This window comes from Euleptes europaea, chromosome 21 (assembly GCF_029931775.1).
Source record: "Euleptes europaea isolate rEulEur1 chromosome 21, rEulEur1.hap1, whole genome shotgun sequence".
Classification (NCBI taxonomy): domain Eukaryota; kingdom Metazoa; phylum Chordata; class Lepidosauria; order Squamata; family Sphaerodactylidae; genus Euleptes; species Euleptes europaea.
Window position 1 is genome coordinate 2,281,130 of NC_079332.1, and position 20,341 is coordinate 2,301,470.

Here is a 20,341-nt window from a genome sequence, read left to right on the forward strand (position 1 = left end):
ATGGATATTTGGAGGGGCTGTGGCTCAGTTTGTAGAGCCTCTGCTTGGCAAGCAGAAGGTCCCAGGTTCAATCTCCGGCATCTCCAGTTAAAGAGACTGGGCAAGTATGTGATGTGAAAGGCCTCTGCCTGAGACCCTGGAGAACCACTGCCAATCTGAGTAGACAATGCTGACTTAGATGGACCAAGGGTCTGATTCAGTAGAAGGCAGCTTCATGTGAGTCCCGTCCCCCCCCATACACACTCTATGCCTCCTGGAGCATATCCAGTTCTTATCAAGCTGACTGGAGGCAGAGGCAGATACAAAATCATTGGCCACTTATGCACGGGAGGTTTTGCCTTGGATGTGTTGCTCTCTAGATGCACATTTCCCCCCATCTGAATTCTAAAAACTCTGCATGGGGGGTTCTTTTAGAGTTTTGAGAATTCGGATGGGGAAAATGTGCATCTAGAGAGTGGCAAATCCAAGGCGAAACCTCCCAAGCATAAATGGCCATTGCCACAGCTTAACTCCAGTAACACGGTGGAGATCCTTGTGCTGTGCCAAAGTTAACATTTAAAAAAATCTGCACAGCCAGTCAGAAGCCTCGCTGGGCAAAGCCCTATCCACTTCCTAAAAACACTTGGCACCCACCAGAAAAGATGTTGGCGGGCAACAGGGTGCCCATGGGTGCCACGCTGGGGGAACCCTGCGCTCGTCTATGTGCAAGGCAGGGCATCTTCTTGTTCTGCACGAAGGAACATTCAGTCACAGGAACAGTTTGAAGGGGTACGACGCAGACACCGGTTTAATCAATGAGCTCTAAAACTCCCGGGCAGCAGAGGAAATGTTGAGCTCCCCCACTGACAATTAAACTGCTCTGGTTTCTGAACAAGCCCTAAAAAGACAAGCTTTTTAGCATTTAAGTGCCGTCAAGTCGCTTTCGACTCATGGCGACCCTATGAATGAAAGTCCTCCAAAATGTCCTATCTTTGACTGCCCTGCTCAGATCCTGCAAATTGAAGACTGTGGCTTCCTTTATTGAGTCCATCCATCTCTTGTTGGGTCTTCCTCTTTTCCTGCTGCCCTCAGCTTTTCCTAGCATGACTGTCTTTTCCAGTGACTCTGGTCGTCTCATGACGTGACCAAAATACGACAGCCTCAGTTTAGTCATTTTAGCTTCTAGGGTCAGTTCGGGCTTGATTTGATCTAGAACCCACTGATTTGTTTTTTTGGCGGTCCACGGTATCCGTAACCCTCTCCTCCAACACCCCATTTCAAAGGAATCTATTTTCTTCCTATCAGCTTTCTTCACTGTCCAGCTTTCACACCCATACATAGTAATAGGGAATACGATGGCATGAATTAATCTAGCCTTGGTGGCCAGTGACACATCGTGACACTTCAAAATCTTTTCTAGCTCCTTCATGGCTGCCCTTCCCAGTCTCAATCTCCTTCTGATTCCTTGGCTGCAGTCTCCCTTTTGGTTGATGGTGGAGCCGAGGAATAGAAAGTCTTGAACAATTTCAATTTCCTCATTGTCAACCTTAAAGTTGTGTAATTTTAGCATTTACGCCTACAAAGAAAAATCTCACAACCATCCTGTAGAAGCTTTCTCATGGGTGGGAACAGCAGCAGAGGAACTAATTATAGACCGCTAACCTTTTCAAGATGGGTTTAATTCATATTACTGAGTAAGATTGATCACATTGCCCATTTTGCCCAAAGTTTTCCCCCCATCTCCTTCGCGAGCGGACGCGGTTCCCCTTGCTCTCTCCGCACACAACGTTTTCCAGCCTCAAATGAGGTGAGGTATGACTAACGGGAGTAGCCCCAACCGGCTCTCGGAGCTGCAAGTGATGCTCTTTAAAACATCTTGAAACATGACAGAAGAATGGATTGCCTCAGCACATTCTGTTTTTGCCAGGGAGCTTAGAAACTGAGTGAGTCACTTGGCTTCCACATTTGAGCACTTCTTCCAGGACTAACAGTACTTTATGGTTTCTGGCACTGTACACCCAGAACTTCTCAGGGATACATCTGTGAGCTAGCAGAGGGCCTTTCAGGGCATCTTTGATGGGAATGGAAGATATTGCAGCAGTTTTCTAAGCTTTCAGACTCCTCCTCCACACACACACATCAGGGAAGGACATCACCACGATGAATTGGCCATTAAGGCCATTGGGGAAAGTCCTCCTGCTTCGGCCAGTCCAGCTCCAAACGGGGGGAGAGGGGGAGCCCTCGCCCTGTGTGATACAGCTAGGGTTGCCAGCTCTGTGTTGGGAAATACCTGGAAATTTTGGGGGGTGGAACCTGAGGAGGGCAGGGTTTGGGGAGGGGAGGGACTTCAATGCCATAGAGTCCAATTGCCAAAGCGGCCATTTTTCTCTGGGTGAACAGATCTCTGTCGCCTGGAGATCAGTTGGAATAGCAGATCTCCAGCTACCACCTGGAGGTTGGCAACCCTAGAGACAGGCATGAGCCCCCACTGCTGCAAGCCAGCAGCCCTCACTCGGCATGGGGTGGGGAAGCAGGCGCTCAGCCCAGCCAGCCCCACATGGCTACTAGTAAAAATGGATAACAGTCATGATGCATGCCTATTCTCTCCAGTATTAGAGGAGCATGCCCATTATCTTAGGTGCTGTGGAACACAGGCAGGATGGTGCTGCTGCAGCCGTCTTGTTTGTGGGCTTCCTAGAGGCACCTGGTTGGCCACTGTGTGAACAGACTGATAGACTTGATAGACCCTGGTCTGATCCAGCAGGGCTGTTCTTATCTTCTTTCCTTCCCGTCTTCCTTCTTTCCTTCTCTCTAGTATCACAGGAGCATGCCTATGATATTAGGTGCTGTGGAACACAGGCAGGTGAATGCTGCTGCAGTCGTCTTGCTTGTGGGCTTCCTAGAGGCACCTGGTTGGCCGCTGTGTGAACAGACTGCTGGACTTGATGGGCCTGGGTCTGATCCAGCAGGGCCTTTCTTATTTTCTCATGAAATGAAAACTTCCACTATTCCTGGAAAGTTCTGAAATCTAGCTAGACGGAATTTACTCTTCATGAGTGCAGAGACAAAAAAAGTTAGAATACTTTACCATAAAAACTCTGGCCATTTATGCACGGGAGGTTTTGCCTTGGATTTGCTACTCTTTAAATGCACATTTTCCCCATCTAAATTCCCCAAACTCAACAATAAGCCCCCATGCAGAGTTTTGAGAATTTGGATGGTGAAAATGTGCACCCAGAGAGCGGCAAATCCAAGGCAAAAGGTCCCATGCGCAAATGGCCCATGAGTCTGTGATCTGTATAAATCGTGCAAACAAGTGCTTTTGTAAGCAGTTGATTTTTTTTGCATAATTTAATCTACTTGTGCTAGGCACCTTGGTAGATTAACCACAAGAAAAAGAAGAAAAGCTCTGAAGACAGCCTGATGAGGACTGAACATGCTGCAGGAGGCAAGGAATGCTGAGAACAACTGCAAGGGGGGAAAAGGATTAAGCTGCTCACGCCTAGGACAATTTTCAAAACCCTGGAGGAGGGGGAATGTTGAAATTTCCAAATTATCCTGCCTCCCCTTTGATTCCTTCACTCTCACACACACACCGCTTGTACATATTTATTATTGTGTAGTTAAAAAGAAAACATATAAGGGAAAAGGACTAAGGGGGAAAAAATTAATAGAGGAAGGCGGGACTGCTAGTAAAACACGAAAACACAACCTTTTCTTTAAGCGCTTCTCTAAGGGAAGTTAATTATAAGATCTTGAACAGATGGCACGCAACACCTGCACAGATGTGACACCTATGTACAAAAAGAGTAATGGGGCTTGTTCTTTTGAGCATATGTGGTGGTCGTGAAAATGTGACCCAGAACCGTGGCAAAGAGTAGTAGAGCGGGTGACGGATCGCAGGCCACGATCTATCTCCCCCCGCCACCCACTTCTCTTATACATCATTAGTTTTGTTGAACGGTGGGTTAGAAAAACGTGGAATTGTAGACACCGCATAGGTCTTTGAATAACAAATAAAAATAAGTACGACATCTCTGGCCCCAGCCTTGTGTTGTAAAGCCCTGAGTGTATCCTAGGAACAACAGCTGATTCAGACACCCAACAAATCCTTTGGAGGCATTTCAGGATCATGAGGTTTCTTATGCAAAAAGCAACTCTGAACAGAGACCATCCCACAAGAACCAAAGCCCTCAAAGGTGACGTGCCAGGGGAGGGCGGGGTTATACATTTAATAAATGAAATGCACAGGAAACAGCAGTGGCATCAAGCACTTCACTAAGGCGCAATGTTGTTTTAGTACGTCTTCAACAAGACCCTTCTTCCGAGGAACCCTGAGCTGGATGGCCCAGACTGGCCTGATCTCATCAGATCTGGGAACCTAAGCAGGGTCGGCCCTGGTAAGTATTTGTATGGGAGACCACCAAGGAATTCCAGGGTCGCCTGCAGAGGCAGGCGATGGCAAACCACCTCTGTAAGCCTCTTGCCTTGAAAACCCTACAGGGTGGCCATAAGTCAGCTGTGACTTGACGGAACTTTATATAGCCTGATCTCGTCAGATCTCAGAAGCTAAGCAGGGTCCGCCCTGGTTAGTATTTGGATGGGGAGACCACCAAGGAGGTCCAGGGTTCCTATGCAGAGGAAGGCACTGGCAAACCACCTCTGCTAGTCTCTTGCCTTGAAAACCCCATAAAGGGGTCGCCATAAGTCGGCTGCGACTTGATGGTACTTGACACACACATCTTCTGAGGAGCCCAGGGTAGCACACATGGCTCTCCCTCCTCCGTTTTCACACCGTTTGCAAATGATGCAAAAACAGTAGACAGGAATACATTTGGAGGGGGAACGATTGTGCATGAGAAAAGAGAAATCATTGCAAAAAAAAAAAAAGGAAGGAAGGAAGGAAATCCAGCCTTCTAAAAGGTGGCTGATAACATATGACTGAAAATGCAAAAAAACAAAAACCCCAAAATTATGCCGTGTTTCCATTCAGTTCAGGGTTGCCAGGGTGGCACATAAAACATTTTTTAATTTTTTTAAAATTCATATATATATATATGCCCAAAGGTTAGGGTTGCCAACCTCCAGGTAATAGCTGGAGATCTCCTGCTATTACAACTGATCTCCAGCCAATAGAGATCGGTTCCCCTGGAGAAAATGGCCACTTTTGCAATTGGACTCTATGGCATTGAAGTCCCTCCCCTCCCCAAACCCTGCCCTCCTCAGGCTCCACCCCAAAAACCTCCCACCGGTGGCAAAGAGGGACCTGGCAACCCTACCTAAGGTACCTAAACAGTGTATTGCTCCTTCTGAACCAAATATACAGTGCAGATTTTGTTGCTGCTATTACACCCATGCTTAGCAGATAATTGTACCTCGGAACAATGAGGCTCTCTCATTTCTTCTGATTTTCCAGAGAAGAAAACCACAAATGAATAATCTGTTTTGCACAACGTGCCATTCTGCTGCAATATGATATTCCAGTCGTTTCACAAAGCGCCGTCTTTCCATTTATATTTCAGCTCATTTTAATTACACCTTTTCCCATTAGCACGCTGATGCGTTTTACAGACATACCTGAAAATTAAATTGGATGAAATTCTGTTCTTTAAAAAACACACAACCTTGGCCGTTTGGGGGGGGGGGAAAAGAAACCATCCAGCTGTGAGAATGGCAAGTGCGCACGGAGTAATTGAGGTTCAATTGGAAACAATGTTCTGTTGACATGAGGTCCATTTTATCCCTTTTGTTGTGCAAAAGTACCGCTGAACGCTAACGAATTAAAAAAATCACGTGCGGAGAAAAACAGAAGATTATCACACAATGATTCCTCCCCTTCACTCTCCTTGCCTCCCTGCACGCCACATGACTGGAGCATGAATATTTCAGCATTGCCCTATTAATCACATATTTCTACGTTATCCCGCGGCTGGAAACAAAGCCCCACGGGTCATGAGGAGGGATGACTCACCGTCTAAGGTGTAATAATAGCATTCACATAGAGATTTCTGAGCGCTCGCCGTTCTCGAAACACATTAAGTTGGTAACCTGTACAATAGGGTTGCCAACCTCCAGGTACTGAAATAACAACAAACCTATGCTGACAATAGTGAATCTAACATTAATAACAGCACGTGGCTCATATGAACAATAAACTGTACTGAAACAGAATTTCTGCTATGCAATGCCAATTATATGCAACAAGCATACAGATCAAGGTATATTGAACAATATTCTTTCCCAAAGGAAATGATGCTCACATGCACAGACCATTAACCATTTAACAAATAAGAAAGGTTGCTACACCTAGATGTATCGATAAGGCTCCTTACAACCCAGGAAGGCTCTGTCGTTAGAAGACCACAACCACTGGGCCCAGTCCATGATTTTTATCTATATAATATGAATATAGGACATACAGTGCTGATCTGTGGCACAATCCTGTACCGAATTAACGCAGTCTAAGCTCACTGAGTGGGAAAACTGGACAGAGGACTGGGGCTGGTATGACATAAATAATGCTGGGAAATTATACACAAAACAATCCTGAGTTCAGTTATACCACAGTGGCTCTTCTAAAATTACATCAGCCGCGACAAATGCATGCACCGGTTAAAAAGAAAGGGTTTTGCTTTCTTTGACATGAATGCTGTTTCTCCCATGCAGTTTATGCAGATTTAAATCAGTCAACTGATCAATAAACCAAGGTGTTGTTAATAAGGCGACAGCCGCCCGTACCTGTTTCTGTAGAGCCTTAGCGCAAAAATAAAATAAAATTGATCTCTGTCCTATTCCTGTCTTTCTCCAACCAATTCCTACTAAATCCCTCTTGTATATAATTGGATTGCCAACCCTTTTGGCAGAAGCGGCGTTGTTTCTGAGCTCAGACTTGAAGGAGTCAACGGTTGGCACTAAATACCCTTAAGCAGGAGGAGGAAAAGGTAGCTCTCTTAGGGAAAGGAAGGAACAATGCCCCCAACCCCCAATGCTGGCATTCTGGAGATGGCACCAGCTAGCTTCAGGGCACTATAGATGCTGCTGCATACGTAGGGCTGCCAGCCTCCGGGTAGTCTGTATATAGAAATCACACCTTCCTATGCCCAATATTTGGCTTATAGAACTAGCCTAGCATAGCCAATATTTTTCACAAATTCTTTGTATTCAGCACATATATACATACACATTAACACTAACACCAGTCTATAGGCTTTATAGCCATAGATGAATATGGTATATGAAACTATGGAATAAGCTGTATGCTATGTTATGAGTAAGATTGTTTTTAATGAGTAATTAGTTTTTAATGAGTAATTAGTCACTGGAAAAGACAGTCATGCTAGGAAAAGTTGAGGGCAGCAGGAAAAGAGGAAGACCCAACAAGAGATGGACGGACTCTATCAAGGAAGCCGCAGCCCTCAATTTGCAAGATCTGAGCAAGGCTGTCAAAGGCAGGACATTTTGGAGGACTTTCATTCATAGGGTTGCCATGAGTTGGAAGCGACTTGATGGCACTTAACACACACACAACACAATTAGTGTTATAGTCATATAGTGAAGGGTAGACACTGGTGTTAGTGTTAATGTGTATGTATATATGTGCTGAATACAAACAATTTGTGAAAAATATTGGCTATGCCCGGATAACCTACAAGAACCAATTGGCTAGGCTGTTTCTATAAGCCTCCAGGTGGTAGCTGGAGATTTCCTGCTATTACAACTGATCTCCAGCCGATAGAGATCAGTTCACCTGGAGAAAATGGCCACTTTGGCAATCGGACTCTATGGCATTGAAGTCCTTCCCCTCCTTAAACCCCACCCTCCACAGGCTCTGCCCCAAAAACCTCCCGCGAGTGGCAAAGAGGGACCTGGCAACCAGCATACCTTCAACCATCCCTATTTACCAGGGTTGGGTCCCTCTTTTCTGGTTCCTATTTCAGGCTGTTACTGAATGTCATTCTGATTCGGTTTCCAAGTTCAGGTTTCTTTCCTATTTTCTTCATGCTTGGCAGGTAACTGCAACCACCCTTTCACCTCCATCATATTAATAAAAATTGATAGAAATACTGCCATTAAAACTGATGTCTGTCAAAAAAATGTCAGTGGTTGGAACCCTGCGTTTGTCATGCCCCACCCGTTGTGGCTTGCTGGCATTTACCCTTCTTTCGGCCTCAAGCCAAAACATTAATTTTACCAAGGCTTTTAACTGACGTTGTTTCAACTTTAAAAAAATGGTTTAATGCTGTGCTTCTAACCTGAGGACTGTTTTATAGGTATACGGTAATTTTAGGCTGTTGATGTAATACAGTTTTGGGGGGTTCATTGTTGACAAATTTATGCTATTTTTAATTGTTCTATTGTATTTTCCTTTGTGAGCTGCCTCAAGCAGGTCTCTGGAAAGGCAGCAAACAAATTCCTGGGAAAAAGGAACGAACAAACAAACAATCTGCCGAAGAAAACAGGCAGAATAAAAATAGACAACTGTATATGAATATTAAAAGAAACAAAAAAAATACATATTCATACCTCTCTATATTCATTCCCTGGTAAATCGCTGTTTGTCTTTGTCCTTAATTTGACTTTGGGGGAATGCCTTTGTTTAACATTTTAGTCTCTTTCTGTGACTGGAGAGAGAAATTATGGATGTATATGAGGATGGCCAAATTAACCGAATTCCTACACGGAAAAGATATGGAAAATTTTAAAAAAACATGGGCAAAGGCCATCACATATTGGGATAAACTGGCAAAAATGGATTTTACAATTTTAATTAGTGAGTTACAGAAACTAGTTTTAATATTTTTATATTTTATAGTTGATAGATATTTTTAAAACTGTTAGGACACTTTTTCGGAAGTTGGGGGATGGGTCACATTTTTAAAGGTGGGTGTTGGGTCGAAGGGGTATCTTTTTGGTCTTAATAACTTGGTAACTAAGAATTTACTAATAAGTATCTATAGATACTCTTTTGTACTATTTTTTGTTTATTTTTTGGTATTATTTTTATTGTATTCGTTTGTTTTTTGTTTTTTGTTATAAAAATTAATTAAAAATTATAAAAAAACACATTTTAGTCTCTTTCGCGGTGTTTGCAAGAGGATCGTGGAATGACCACCTGCACCTCTGAAGCCAGGGCAAACCCAACAGCTACGAAGTCAACAAACACCTACAGGCGCTGCTGGCCATTTCTCAACTGCTGTCGCACTGGTGACTTTAATGAAAGCATAATCCTCAGTAATTAGGGTTGCCAACCTCCAGATGTACTAGCTGGAGATCTCCTGCTATTACAACCCATCTCCGGCCGATAGAGATCAGTTCCCCTGGAGAAGACGGCCGCTTTGGCATCTGGACTCTACAGCATTGAGGTCCCTCCCCAGACCCTAAAACCTCCCGCCAGTGGTGAAGAGGGACCTGGCAACCCCAGCATTAATAAGTAGGCGATAACATTCCCCTCTATGGTGTGATGCAGGTCTGATTATGGCGAGGAGAAAGAACTCACCCTTGGGATTACGGTCACTCAGCTTGCATCACGTGGAGGAGTGGGGGGAATCAAACCCGGTCCTCCAGATCAGAGTCTGCCGCTCCTAACCACTGCTCCTAACCACTACACCCCGCTGGCTCTCTAGGGAGACAAAACAGGAGCTGGCAACCTTCATTCTAGGCATGCTTCACCCCTAGCCATTTTTATTTTAGAAAAGGAGTGTTGCAAAAAAGTTTTTTAAAAAAAAGGTTCACAAAAGGAGGGAATCTGGTGCAGAAGACCTGGATAGTTAAAAGCACAAATTAATCCCTGAATGCTTTCAGCCTGCAACCAGAAAACATAGACACACACACTGAAAAGGTGGAAGCAGAAGTGACAGATCAAAAGAGAAAACAGAGGGGAGGGGCAGACAAGGAGAAGAAAAGCGAGTTTAATAAAACTTCACAGATAGAAAATGAACTGTTCTCAAGACTTTTAATATGGTGGGATTGTTTGTCATATTATCTGCTGACCGTGACAGCGATTGCTTTGTCAGCTTTCAGAGAAATTACGCGTGGGCTGCTCTTTTTGTCAGGTTTGATTTCTCTTAATAACACTTAGCGCTTTCCATTTTCAAAGGGCTCCTCAAACGTTCATTCATCTTCACACCATCTCGGAAAGCAAAGCCACGTCCTCGGCCAGAGACACCAGCTTTGTGTGCCGGATTTATCGCCGGCGGGCATCGCGGCAGATGTGCAAAATGAGAGATGGTCTGAAATTTCCTCGCGCGGGTTCACCGTTGTGTTCACAGATGCCTCATGCAGGGGAGGGAGACGCACGACCTCTCTGCAATGGTGGATGAACTCGCCTTGGCTTTAGCGATACAAGCATTCTTGGTGGGCATTTGGGGAAAACTCTTTCCCCAAGAAGTCTCTCCCAGCTCATAATCTGGGTGCATGCAAGCTAGGGTTGCCAGGTCCCTCTTCCCAGCCTGAAGAGGGGAGGGTTTGGGGAGGGGAGGGACTTCAATGCCATAGAGTCCAATTGCCAAAGCGGCCATTTTTCTCCGGGTGATTTGATCTCTATCGGCTGGAGATCAGTTGAATTAGCAGATCTCCTGCTACTACCAGGCAGTTGGCAACCCTAATGCAAGCTGATGATGCGCACTACTGTCCCCTGGAAACTATGGCTTGTATCCTACCACTCTGCTCTACAAAGTTTGAAACCTTCCTCTAGCCAAAGGAGCCCTCCTTATGATAGGGCTATCCATGGCTTATAGTCAAAATGAATACTAGTCATGATGCATACCTACCCTTTCCAGGATCAGAGGAGCAGGTCTATCACATTAGGTGCTGTGGAACACAGGCAGGATGATACTGCTGCAGCCGTCTTGTTTGGGGGCTTCCTAGAGGCACCTGGTTGGCCACTGTGTGAACAGACTGCTGGACTTGATGGGCCTGGGTCTGATGCAGCGTGGCCTTTCTTATGTTCTTATAGAGGATGGGGCTATCCATGGCTACTAGTCAAAATGGATACTAGTCATGATGCATCCCTATTCTCTCCAGGATCAGAGGAGCATGCCGAATATATTAGGTGCTGTGGAAGACAGGCAGGATGGTGCTGCTGCAGCCGTCTTGTTTGGGGGCTTCCTAGAGGCACCTGGTTGGCCACTGTGTGAACAGACTGCTGGACTTGATGGGCCTGGGTCTGATGCAGCGTGGCCTTTCTTATGTTCTTATAGAGGATGGGGCTATCCATGGCTACTAGTCAAAATGGATACTAGTCATGATGCATCCCTATTCTCTCCAGGATCAGAGGAGCATGCCGAATATATTAGGTGCTGTGGAAGACAGGCAGGATGGTGCTGCTGCAGCCGTCTTGTTTGGGGGCTTCCTAGAGGCACCTGGTTGGCCACTGTGTGAACAGACTGCTGGACTTGATGGGCCTGGGTCTGATGCAGCGTGGCCTTTCTTATGTTCTTATAGAGGATGGGGCTATCCATGGCTACTAGTCAAAATGGATACTAGTCATGATGCATCCCTATTCTCTCCAGGATCAGAGGAGCATGCCGAATATATTAGGTGCTGTGGAAGACAGGCAGGATGGTGCTGCTGCAGCCGTCTTGTTTGGGGGCTTCCTAGAGGCACCTGGTTGGCCACTGTGTGAACAGACTGCTGGACTTGATGGGCCTGGGTCTGATGCAGCGTGGCCTTTCTTATGTTCTTATAGAGGATGGGGCTATCCATGGCTACTAGTCAAAATGGATACTAGTCATGATGCATCCCTATTCTCTCCAGGATCAGAGGAGCATGCCGAATATATTAGGTGCTGTGGAAGACAGGCAGGATGGTGCTGCTGCAGCCGTCTTGTTTGGGGGCTTCCTAGAGGCACCTGGTTGGCCACTGTGTGAACAGACTGCTGGACTTGATGGGCCTGGGTCTGATGCAGCGTGGCCTTTCTTATGTTCTTATAGAGGATGGGGCTATCCATGGCTACTAGTCAAAATGGATACTAGTCATGATGCATCCCTATTCTCTCCAGGATCAGAGGAGCATGCCGAATATATTAGGTGCTGTGGAACACAGGCAGGACAATGCTGCTGCTGCGGCTGTCTGGTTTGTGGGTTTCCTAGAGACACCTGGTTGGCCACTGGGTGAACAGGGTCGTTCTTATCTTCCTTCCTTCCCTCCCTCCTTCCCTTCTTCCTTCCTTCTCTCTAGTATCAGAGGAGCATGCCTATTATATTAGGTGCTGTGAAACATGGTCAGGAGAATGCTGGTTCATTCGTCTTGCTTGTGGGCTTCCTGGAGGTACCTGGTTGGCCGCTGTGTGAACAGACTGCTGGACCTGATGGGCCTTGGTCTGATCCAGCAGGGCTTTTCTTATGTTCATATGTTCTTATGATGGAAACGGTTTAAGAGACCCTTCTTTTGGAGGCAGGGCCCTCCCACTAGGCAATTGCCTAGGGCACTAGAAGGCAGGAGGCACCAAAATCAGGCAGCCCCTCTGGCCCTAGCACCCCCCCACACCCGGTCAGTTAGCCAGCGGGATCAGGCCGGGTCAGACAGGTTTGTACGCCACTGCTTCGCTTAGCAGTCTTCAGTATCAGTCACAGTAAAAAGCTGTAGGGAAATGTATTTGCCTACCTACAACAGGTATTCACATACTTCATGATAATCAGCATACTTTTCGGAAGTATTCCTAGCATAAGCACTGTAGGAATTGATATGCGGGTACTTACTGGATAGCCATTCATTTCTCGTGCCGTTGTAGCTCTGTCTCACAACCTGCAAAATACAAAATAATATGCACATATTAAAAATGTATGATAATTGTTCCTTGACCATTTCCGATGGCTGACCTTGTAAGCAAGAGTCATTCTGCATCCTTGTTTCTCTGCTGGTAATTTGGCTTATTAATAGTTTTGACACGCAATCTTTCAACGTTAGGATTGATTCTTTGGTTTGTCTCTAGGTAGCAGCATTTCTTTTCTCCTTTGTCTTTGTCCTGGTTTATAATTAGTTTCAAACGCACTGTCTGTATTGCCTTTACAAAACATTCTTTGTACAGATGGAAAACCTTATCAATAAAAAAAAAGTTTGTTAAAAGTTTGTTAGAAGAAAGTAAGCCTTTGTGGTACTTCATCTGTCCTATGCCTTACACAGAATAAGGGGAGTAAATTTCCTTGCCTGAAAAAGCTTCTGGGAGGAGCAAAACCCAGTTAATAGAGGGGCTATGGCTCAGTGGTAGAGCCTCTGCCTGGTATGCAGAAGGTCCCAGGTTCAATCCCCAGCATCTCCAGTTAAAGGGACTAGGCAAGCAGGTGATGTGAAAGACCTCAGCCTGAGACCCTGGAGAGCCACTGACGGTCAGAGTAGACAATACTGACTTTGATGGACCAAGGGTCTGATTCGGTAGAAGGCAGCTTCATGTGTTCACATGGGAGTTCACTGGGCTGGGCTATCACATGCTGATTTTGCCCTTCCTCTTCAAGGCAGAATAGATAGTTCTCCCCTTCATTTTATCCTCACAACAGGCCTGCGAGGTAGGTTAGGCCGAGAAAGAGTTTGGCTGTGAATGTCCCCCAGCAAGCTTTAGGACTGAGTAGGGACCTGAACCCAGGATCTCAATTCCTAGTCCGACATGCTAACCATATACCACACTGATTAAGTGGACTTTGGGGTCTGATCCAGCAAAGTTCTTGCAGGATTTATTGCCTGCCTGCTTGGTAGGACGAGGGGGTAGATGCTCCGGAGGTTGGAACGGGGGTGATGGATTGAGAGGCCGTTCGCGGCATCCAGGGACAGCAACCTCCTAGAATCACCAGAGCTGCCAATACCCAGGAACGTTATGACTTTTGCATCAGGGCCAGCAGTGAATAAGTTAACGTCGCCGCCTCATCCATCTTCCCTTCTCTGTCTCTCCTGTTGTTCTCCTCCTACACAGCTGCCGCACTCTGTAATGCTGTTTGGGTATCTTTAGTTTTCAAGACTGTTATTTGGGGCTTCTCTCATCTTCCCCCCTTGCCGGCTGCAGAGCTGCTAAGAATGAGGGAAGTGTGAATGTGACTGAGCAGAAAATAGGACATTCCCCCCCTCCTTCATATGCCAAAATAGGGAGAAGTCCTTGGAACAAGGTCCCAGTGCCACCAGGCAAGATGAAACCTTGGTCCAGGCATCTTCAGAGAGGAGTAACACTGAAGGACAGTGTCTCCCAGTGTCAAGTGTGTAGGAAGAGTAATATATAGTCAGAAGGGGGTTGGGTTTGAGCTGAATCATTGTCCTGCAAAGTATTAAAGGTAATGTGCAAATCATTGTCCTGTAAGTATCAAGATAATGTGCTAATGAGGGTGTGGTATGTTAATGTGGAACCATTGTATCCTGAAGTGATCTGTTAACAAAGCTAATCAGCATGGCTATGGTAGACTGTAGGTCTTTGTTAGTCTGGAGGTCTCCAGGTCAGGAAGCCAAGCCTTATTCATTCTTATTCATTCCTCTGAAGATGCCGGCCACAGCTGGTGGCGAAACGTCAGGAAAGAAAATGCCAAGACCACGGTCACACAGCCCGGATAACCTACAAGAACCCATGAACGGGCAAAAGTTTAAATTTCCGCATCAGTTTCCCTTGGCTTGAGCAGAACTTTGGATAGCGACCGGCTTGTTGAGCTACACAAAGGAAGTCTCTTAGGCCTTTGCCTGACTGACAGTAGCATCCCAAGCAGAGTTATACCTAGGGTTGCCAACCTCCAGGTTTCCAGGACGCTTCCAGCTCCGATCCATTCCAGCTTCAAGTACGCTACAATATTTTCACCTGCAAAAAAGAAAAAGACATTAGAAAACAATAAGTCTCTGTACTGTACTTACCTTGAAAAGTTTTTGTTAACCGAGATTGACTTCCTTTGGGTAGCTTTTTGCTACTATATGTACACAAGTGTATTGGTTGTTGTAACATTGTAACCGTGTATGTCTTTGCACATGTAAATAATAACACTACTATTTTGCATACAGTGCAGGAGCCGGTTACTATTTCTTTGCTCAACCTCCACGTACTAGCTGGAGATCTCCTGCTCTTACACCTGATCTCCAGGGAAGTCCCTCCCCTCTCCAAACCCCGCCCGCCTCAGGTTCTGCCCCCAAAATCTCCAGGTATTTCCCAACCTGGAGCTGGCAACCCTACCCCAGCCCCAAACTGGGAGAGGGCTTAAGATGGTGCTGAATCTTTGCCTGTGGCCCTGTCGAGTCACCGACCGAATACTCAGCTAGAAGGACCAAAGTCCGTTTCACATGTTCATCATGTCGAAACCCTTGTGACAACCAGTTTTAGTCCCATATTTCAGATGCTGGCCTGCAATTATCAAAAAAAGGGGGCTAATAACCCTGACCTGGATGGTCCAGGCTAGCCTGATCTCGTCAGATCTCAGAAGCTAAGCAGGGTCAGCCCTGGTTAGTATTTGGATGGGAGACCACCAAGGAAGTCCAGGGTTGCTGTGCAGAGGAAGGCACTGGCAAACCACCTCTGTTAGCCTCTTGCCATGAACCCCCCCCCCCAAAAAAGGGGTCGCCATAAGTGGCCTGCGACTTGACGGCACTTTACACACACACACACAATAACCCTGATACTAACAGATTCATTGACAGCGTCCTGGCAAATGGCACTCAATAAGAAGTTGGGTTATTATGGGCTTTCCTGCCAATTTCTTTTAACAGTGACCTACAAGAAGGCAAAGGAGCTTCTTAAGAACAGAATAGCTGAGGTAGAGGCAACATGACCTAAATAAGATTCAAAATCCTCTCTTTAGAAAGGCTCTGCTTATCAGGAACTGGACCATGTTATATCTGTCCAATATTACAAATCCTGAATATCGCAGAGCCTGTATGCTTCTTCGGCATAACGCCTTCCCTTCCAGGTTCATAGGTGGGATATATAATAAAAGCCCATTAGAAGCACATAGATGCATATGCAAACAGGATGCTCTTGAAACCACCGAACACGTGCTAAATTATATGATCATATCCGCACAGGTCCATTGATTCTATTATTAGTGGACTGCCCCAGATCTCTGAGAAAACAACATCTAGCGCTCCTCCTATCAGACACAATAGCTAACTTATCTGCTAGCATGGCCAGATTTGCTTGGTTAGCAATGAAAATAACGCAAAGATCGCTTAAGTCTATACAGTAGCCGAAGAAATTGAGAATGAGTAGGCCTATTTCTGATAGACTTATTTTACCAAGCGTTTGCTATTATTAAGCACACCAATTTTAATATTATACAGATGCTGGTCTGATGCAGAAAGATACTGCAACCTGGGAATCTTGCATCCTTATCTGTAATCAGCACAGATTTGGGGCAGAGGAAATCTGTGAAAACCGTTCATGCTGCCAATGTAAATGTGTGGTGTTGTTGTTTTAAAAAAATTAGTCTTTTAAGCTGTTGCTTAATTAGCTGATTAATGGTCCTAATTAGCGAGAAAAGAACTGGTTAATCTTTAACCTTTTAATTGTGCCCCCATCCCCATCAGCTTCACCCACACAAGAGCGACTGACTCCGTTGCTCGTCTCCGAGCCAACGTTCAAAATTCCTTTCAGAGGATAAAAAGTTTGGAAGCCGCGAGACCAGACTACGTCTTCCGCTGATACGCTGTCGTACCCCCATCACTCCTTCTGATCATTCCTCGTTATAATTCTTTCAGCATTTCCAAACCTCAACACATAAAAAATGCATAGAAGTAGAAATGCAAGGATTTCCCTTGTTTCCAAAGCTTTGTTGTTCTGGAATTGTGTTCTGTTCCAGGGATAAGCAAACGGTGCCTATTTAATTTCTTTTATTATTTATTCGTATTTTGTCAAGGTGGAGGAAAGCCTGCCTCTTTGTTTGAGGGAAGAGGTGTTTGGGGGGAAGAAACAAGCGGGCACTAGGAAATACATCAGCAAGCATCATGGGGCCCAAGGGTGCCACATTGGGGACCACCTTTCTCCCTGGCATCTGGCTTTCTATTTAGAGGGAAACATGGTTAATAATCCAATCTAGTCCAACAAGAACTGCAACCCATGTTGGATTGCAGATCTTGATCTTGTGCTATTTGGGAATACCTGTATTCTCCATGCGTTACCTTTTGTTTTTATTAATTGCATATCATTACCACTGCAGCTTCTTATTCCAGTTATGTCGTCAATTCAAGGTTATTCTTTCTGCTATTACAGTTCTTAGTATCATTTTGGTTCCTAGCGGTTTTGGAGGGATGGATTTCTTGTGCCTCCGGGCTCCAGCCTCCCTCACCACAACATTTAATTTTCAACAAACACCACGCCGAACCTGTCTTATCTCTCTCAAAAACAGCGGACAGCCTTTGAAAGGGTAAGGAACTGCTTGCCTACATATTATTGATTGAGCATCTATTATGGAAGTGTGCAGGGATACAAACTGAAATGAGTCAACACCACCAGGAATGGCCTAAGAGGCTGTAAGTGAGAATTACTGCAATTAGGAATATTGTTTCAAAGGGAATTAGAACAGTCCATTAATTAAAACGTCTTCAAAGGAAATGAACCAGAAGCAGAAGAAAAGGAAGAAAAATTAAAATATTACAAATGTCAGCAGGAATATTGTTCAAAGACGGGCCAAAGAAAAACGCCTTCCTTAAATCTTTTCGAAAAGGATTTGAGCAGAGAAAACATGAAAAGGAGCGATGAAATCATTCTCATCAATATGCTTGTATTGATCTAAACGCTCTGCCCTGTAGATCGGCGGTTGGTAGCTATAAGCTTTCGTCAATGCCTACTGACATTTTAAAAAAATCTTTGGCTGTAAATGGTTTCCAGAAGAAGCCTGAAACTTCAGGCCAATTTTTCTAGAATAAACTAGCAATGAGTGAACTCCCCTTGACTCGACTCTGAGTTGTATTGGTAATTGCGACCTGTGGCTCCCAGGGCTTAATACTGGCATACATACACTCATGGTGATGCATACTTACACTTTACTGTATTCCCCCACCCCACCCTTGGAAAATGAAGTTCCCAGCATCAGCCATAACAGAGAGTTGCTTGGAAATTCAGCCACTACTAAAACAAAACACTTCCAGGGGGAAAATTGAGTATGTTAATGCTTTCGTGTGAAATTAAAGGGATATTGAGAATGAGAGATTAGACATTTAGGGATGCCAGCCTCCAGATGGGACCTGGGGATCCGCCAGAATCACAGCTCATCTCCAGACTACAGAGGATCAAATGTATGCCGGGGATTGAACCTGGGGCCTTCTGCATGCAAAGCAGATGCTCTACCACTGAGCCATGGCCCCTCTCCATGGCTCTCCAGGGTCTCAGGCAGAGGTCTTTCACATCACCTACTTGCCTGGTCCCTTTAACTGGAGATGCAGGGGGTTGAACCTGGGACCTTCTGCATGCAAAGCAGATGCTCAACAAACTGAGCCACGGCCCACCTATGTGGAAATGTAATTTCACCCATCTATGCGCCATGAAGCCGAAAGGCAAAACAGCAGCTGTGGCTGCAGAGCCGTCCATTGTGGCAAAGGCCTCAAAAGGGCGGCTTCTTGTGGGGCGCGTTAGTGACATGGTGGGGAGTGGCAGGCCAGCTTTGTGCAAAATTTCCAATTGTGCTTTGCAACGCCCCCCACCCAGTGCAGAAATCAGAAATACAGTTCCTTTGTGAGAAGCCATGAGCCCAGTGGCGCGGAGTGGTAAGCTGCAGTCCAAGCTCTGCTCACGACCTGAGTTCGATCCCAACGGAAGTCGGTTTCAGGTCGCCGGCTCAAGGTTGACTCAGCCCTCCATCCTTCCGAGGTCGGTCAAATGAGGACCCAGCTTGCTGGGGGTAAAGGGAAGACGACTGGGGAAGGCACTGGCAAACCACCCCGTAAACAAAAGTCTGCCTCCTAAACGTCGAGATGTGACATCGCCCCATGGGTCAGGAATGACCCAGTGCTTGCACAGTTGACGTTTTACCTTACCTGTGTGAGAAGCTCCCTTTCTTCACTCCGTCGTGGAAGAAGGAGAGCAGCGCCTGCAGCCTGGATGAATCGTTTCCCATCCGAGAGCCACAAAACAATGGGATCTTACCGACCCCCTGGTGCGACAGCTGCAATGGATGCTGAGAATGCCGCCAGCTCAACTATTGTTGCCAGTGATAATCAGCATCTCTTTAAAACGATTACAGCATTCAGGAAGGCCGTAAACCTACCAGGTGGGCCATATATCCTACCGCTCCCCTACCCCCCCTTTTTTTTGCGTGTCTTACAGTCTTTCCTATGGGAATGGATTTATTGGTTCCCATTAATCCCTTTTACAATCTTTAGCACAGGAAAGAGATGTCACGGAGCTTTAATGGCTCATATATTTTGTGAATTACACAATCGTTATAAGCAGCTTGGCAAAAAAAAAGGTGGGGGGTCCCGTTATCATCAAATTCGGTACTTAATTTTGAGGCAGCAAATAGAGCACCTCATGTACGCGTGTTGAGTAGACACGAGCATGTTCCAACTCTTTGATCTTCACAAGCCGCTTACTCAGAAGTAACCCCTACTGAGTTCAAACAGACATCTCCCCGCATAAAAAAGTTATTAGACTTCTATCTAGGGTTGCCAGGTCCCTCTTCGCCACCGGCAGGAGGTTTTTGGGGCGGGGTCTGAGGAGGGCGGGGTTTGGGGAGGGGAGGGACTTCAGTGCCATAGAGTCCAATTACTAAAGCGGCCATGTTCTACAGGGGAACTGATTTCTATCAGCTGGAGATCCGTTGTAATAGAGAGCTCCAGCTAGTATCTGGAGGTTGGCAACCCTATTCTATCCTATAGGGTATCATATATATCTAAGGGTTGGATCCAGACTAAATGAGCAATTCCTGCCAATCTCCCCCTTCCTGCTGCTAACCCCCTTTATTTATTTAATTCATTTGTACCCTACCTTTTTCCCCAGTGGGGGCCCAAAGAGGCTTACGGTGTTCTCCTCTCCTCCATTTTCTCCTTTTGAGGTAGGTTAGGTTGGGAGAGCATGACTGGCCCAAGGTCACCCAGGCATCTTCCACAGCATGAGTGGGGATTCGAACCTGGGTCTCCCTGATACTAGTCCAGTATTCTTAAGCACTACACCTAGAGTTGCCAACCTCCAGCTATTACAACTGATCTCCAGCTGATAGAGATCAGATCACCTGGAGAAAAATGGCCGCTTTGGCAATTGGACTCTATGGCATTGAAGTCCCTCCCCTCTCCAAACCCCGCCCTCTTCAGGCTCCACCCCAAAAACCTCCCGTCAGTGGCAAAGAGGGACCTGGCAACCCTGCCCATCAATGGCTAAATGGAACTTCCATGTTCTGAGGCAGTGTGGCTTTAAATACCAGTTGTGGGATGTGTGTGCATGCATGCCGCAACAAGGGAAGGCTTTGGCCTCTGATCC

At 45.9% G+C, this 20,341-nt stretch overlaps 1 protein-coding gene across 1 annotated transcript in view; it reads right to left on the reverse strand.

The window, feature by feature from the left end:
• Positions 1 to 18,983, reverse strand: part of XYLT1 (xylosyltransferase 1) — a 165,266-nt gene extending 146,283 nt beyond the window's left edge. The window contains exon 1 of the mRNA XM_056866558.1: positions 18,904 to 18,983. Within this exon, the coding sequence (XP_056722536.1) occupies positions 18,904 to 18,983 (80 nt within the window). The remainder of the gene's footprint in view (positions 1 to 18,903) is intronic.
• Positions 18,984 to 20,341: the final 1,358 nt, after the last annotated feature.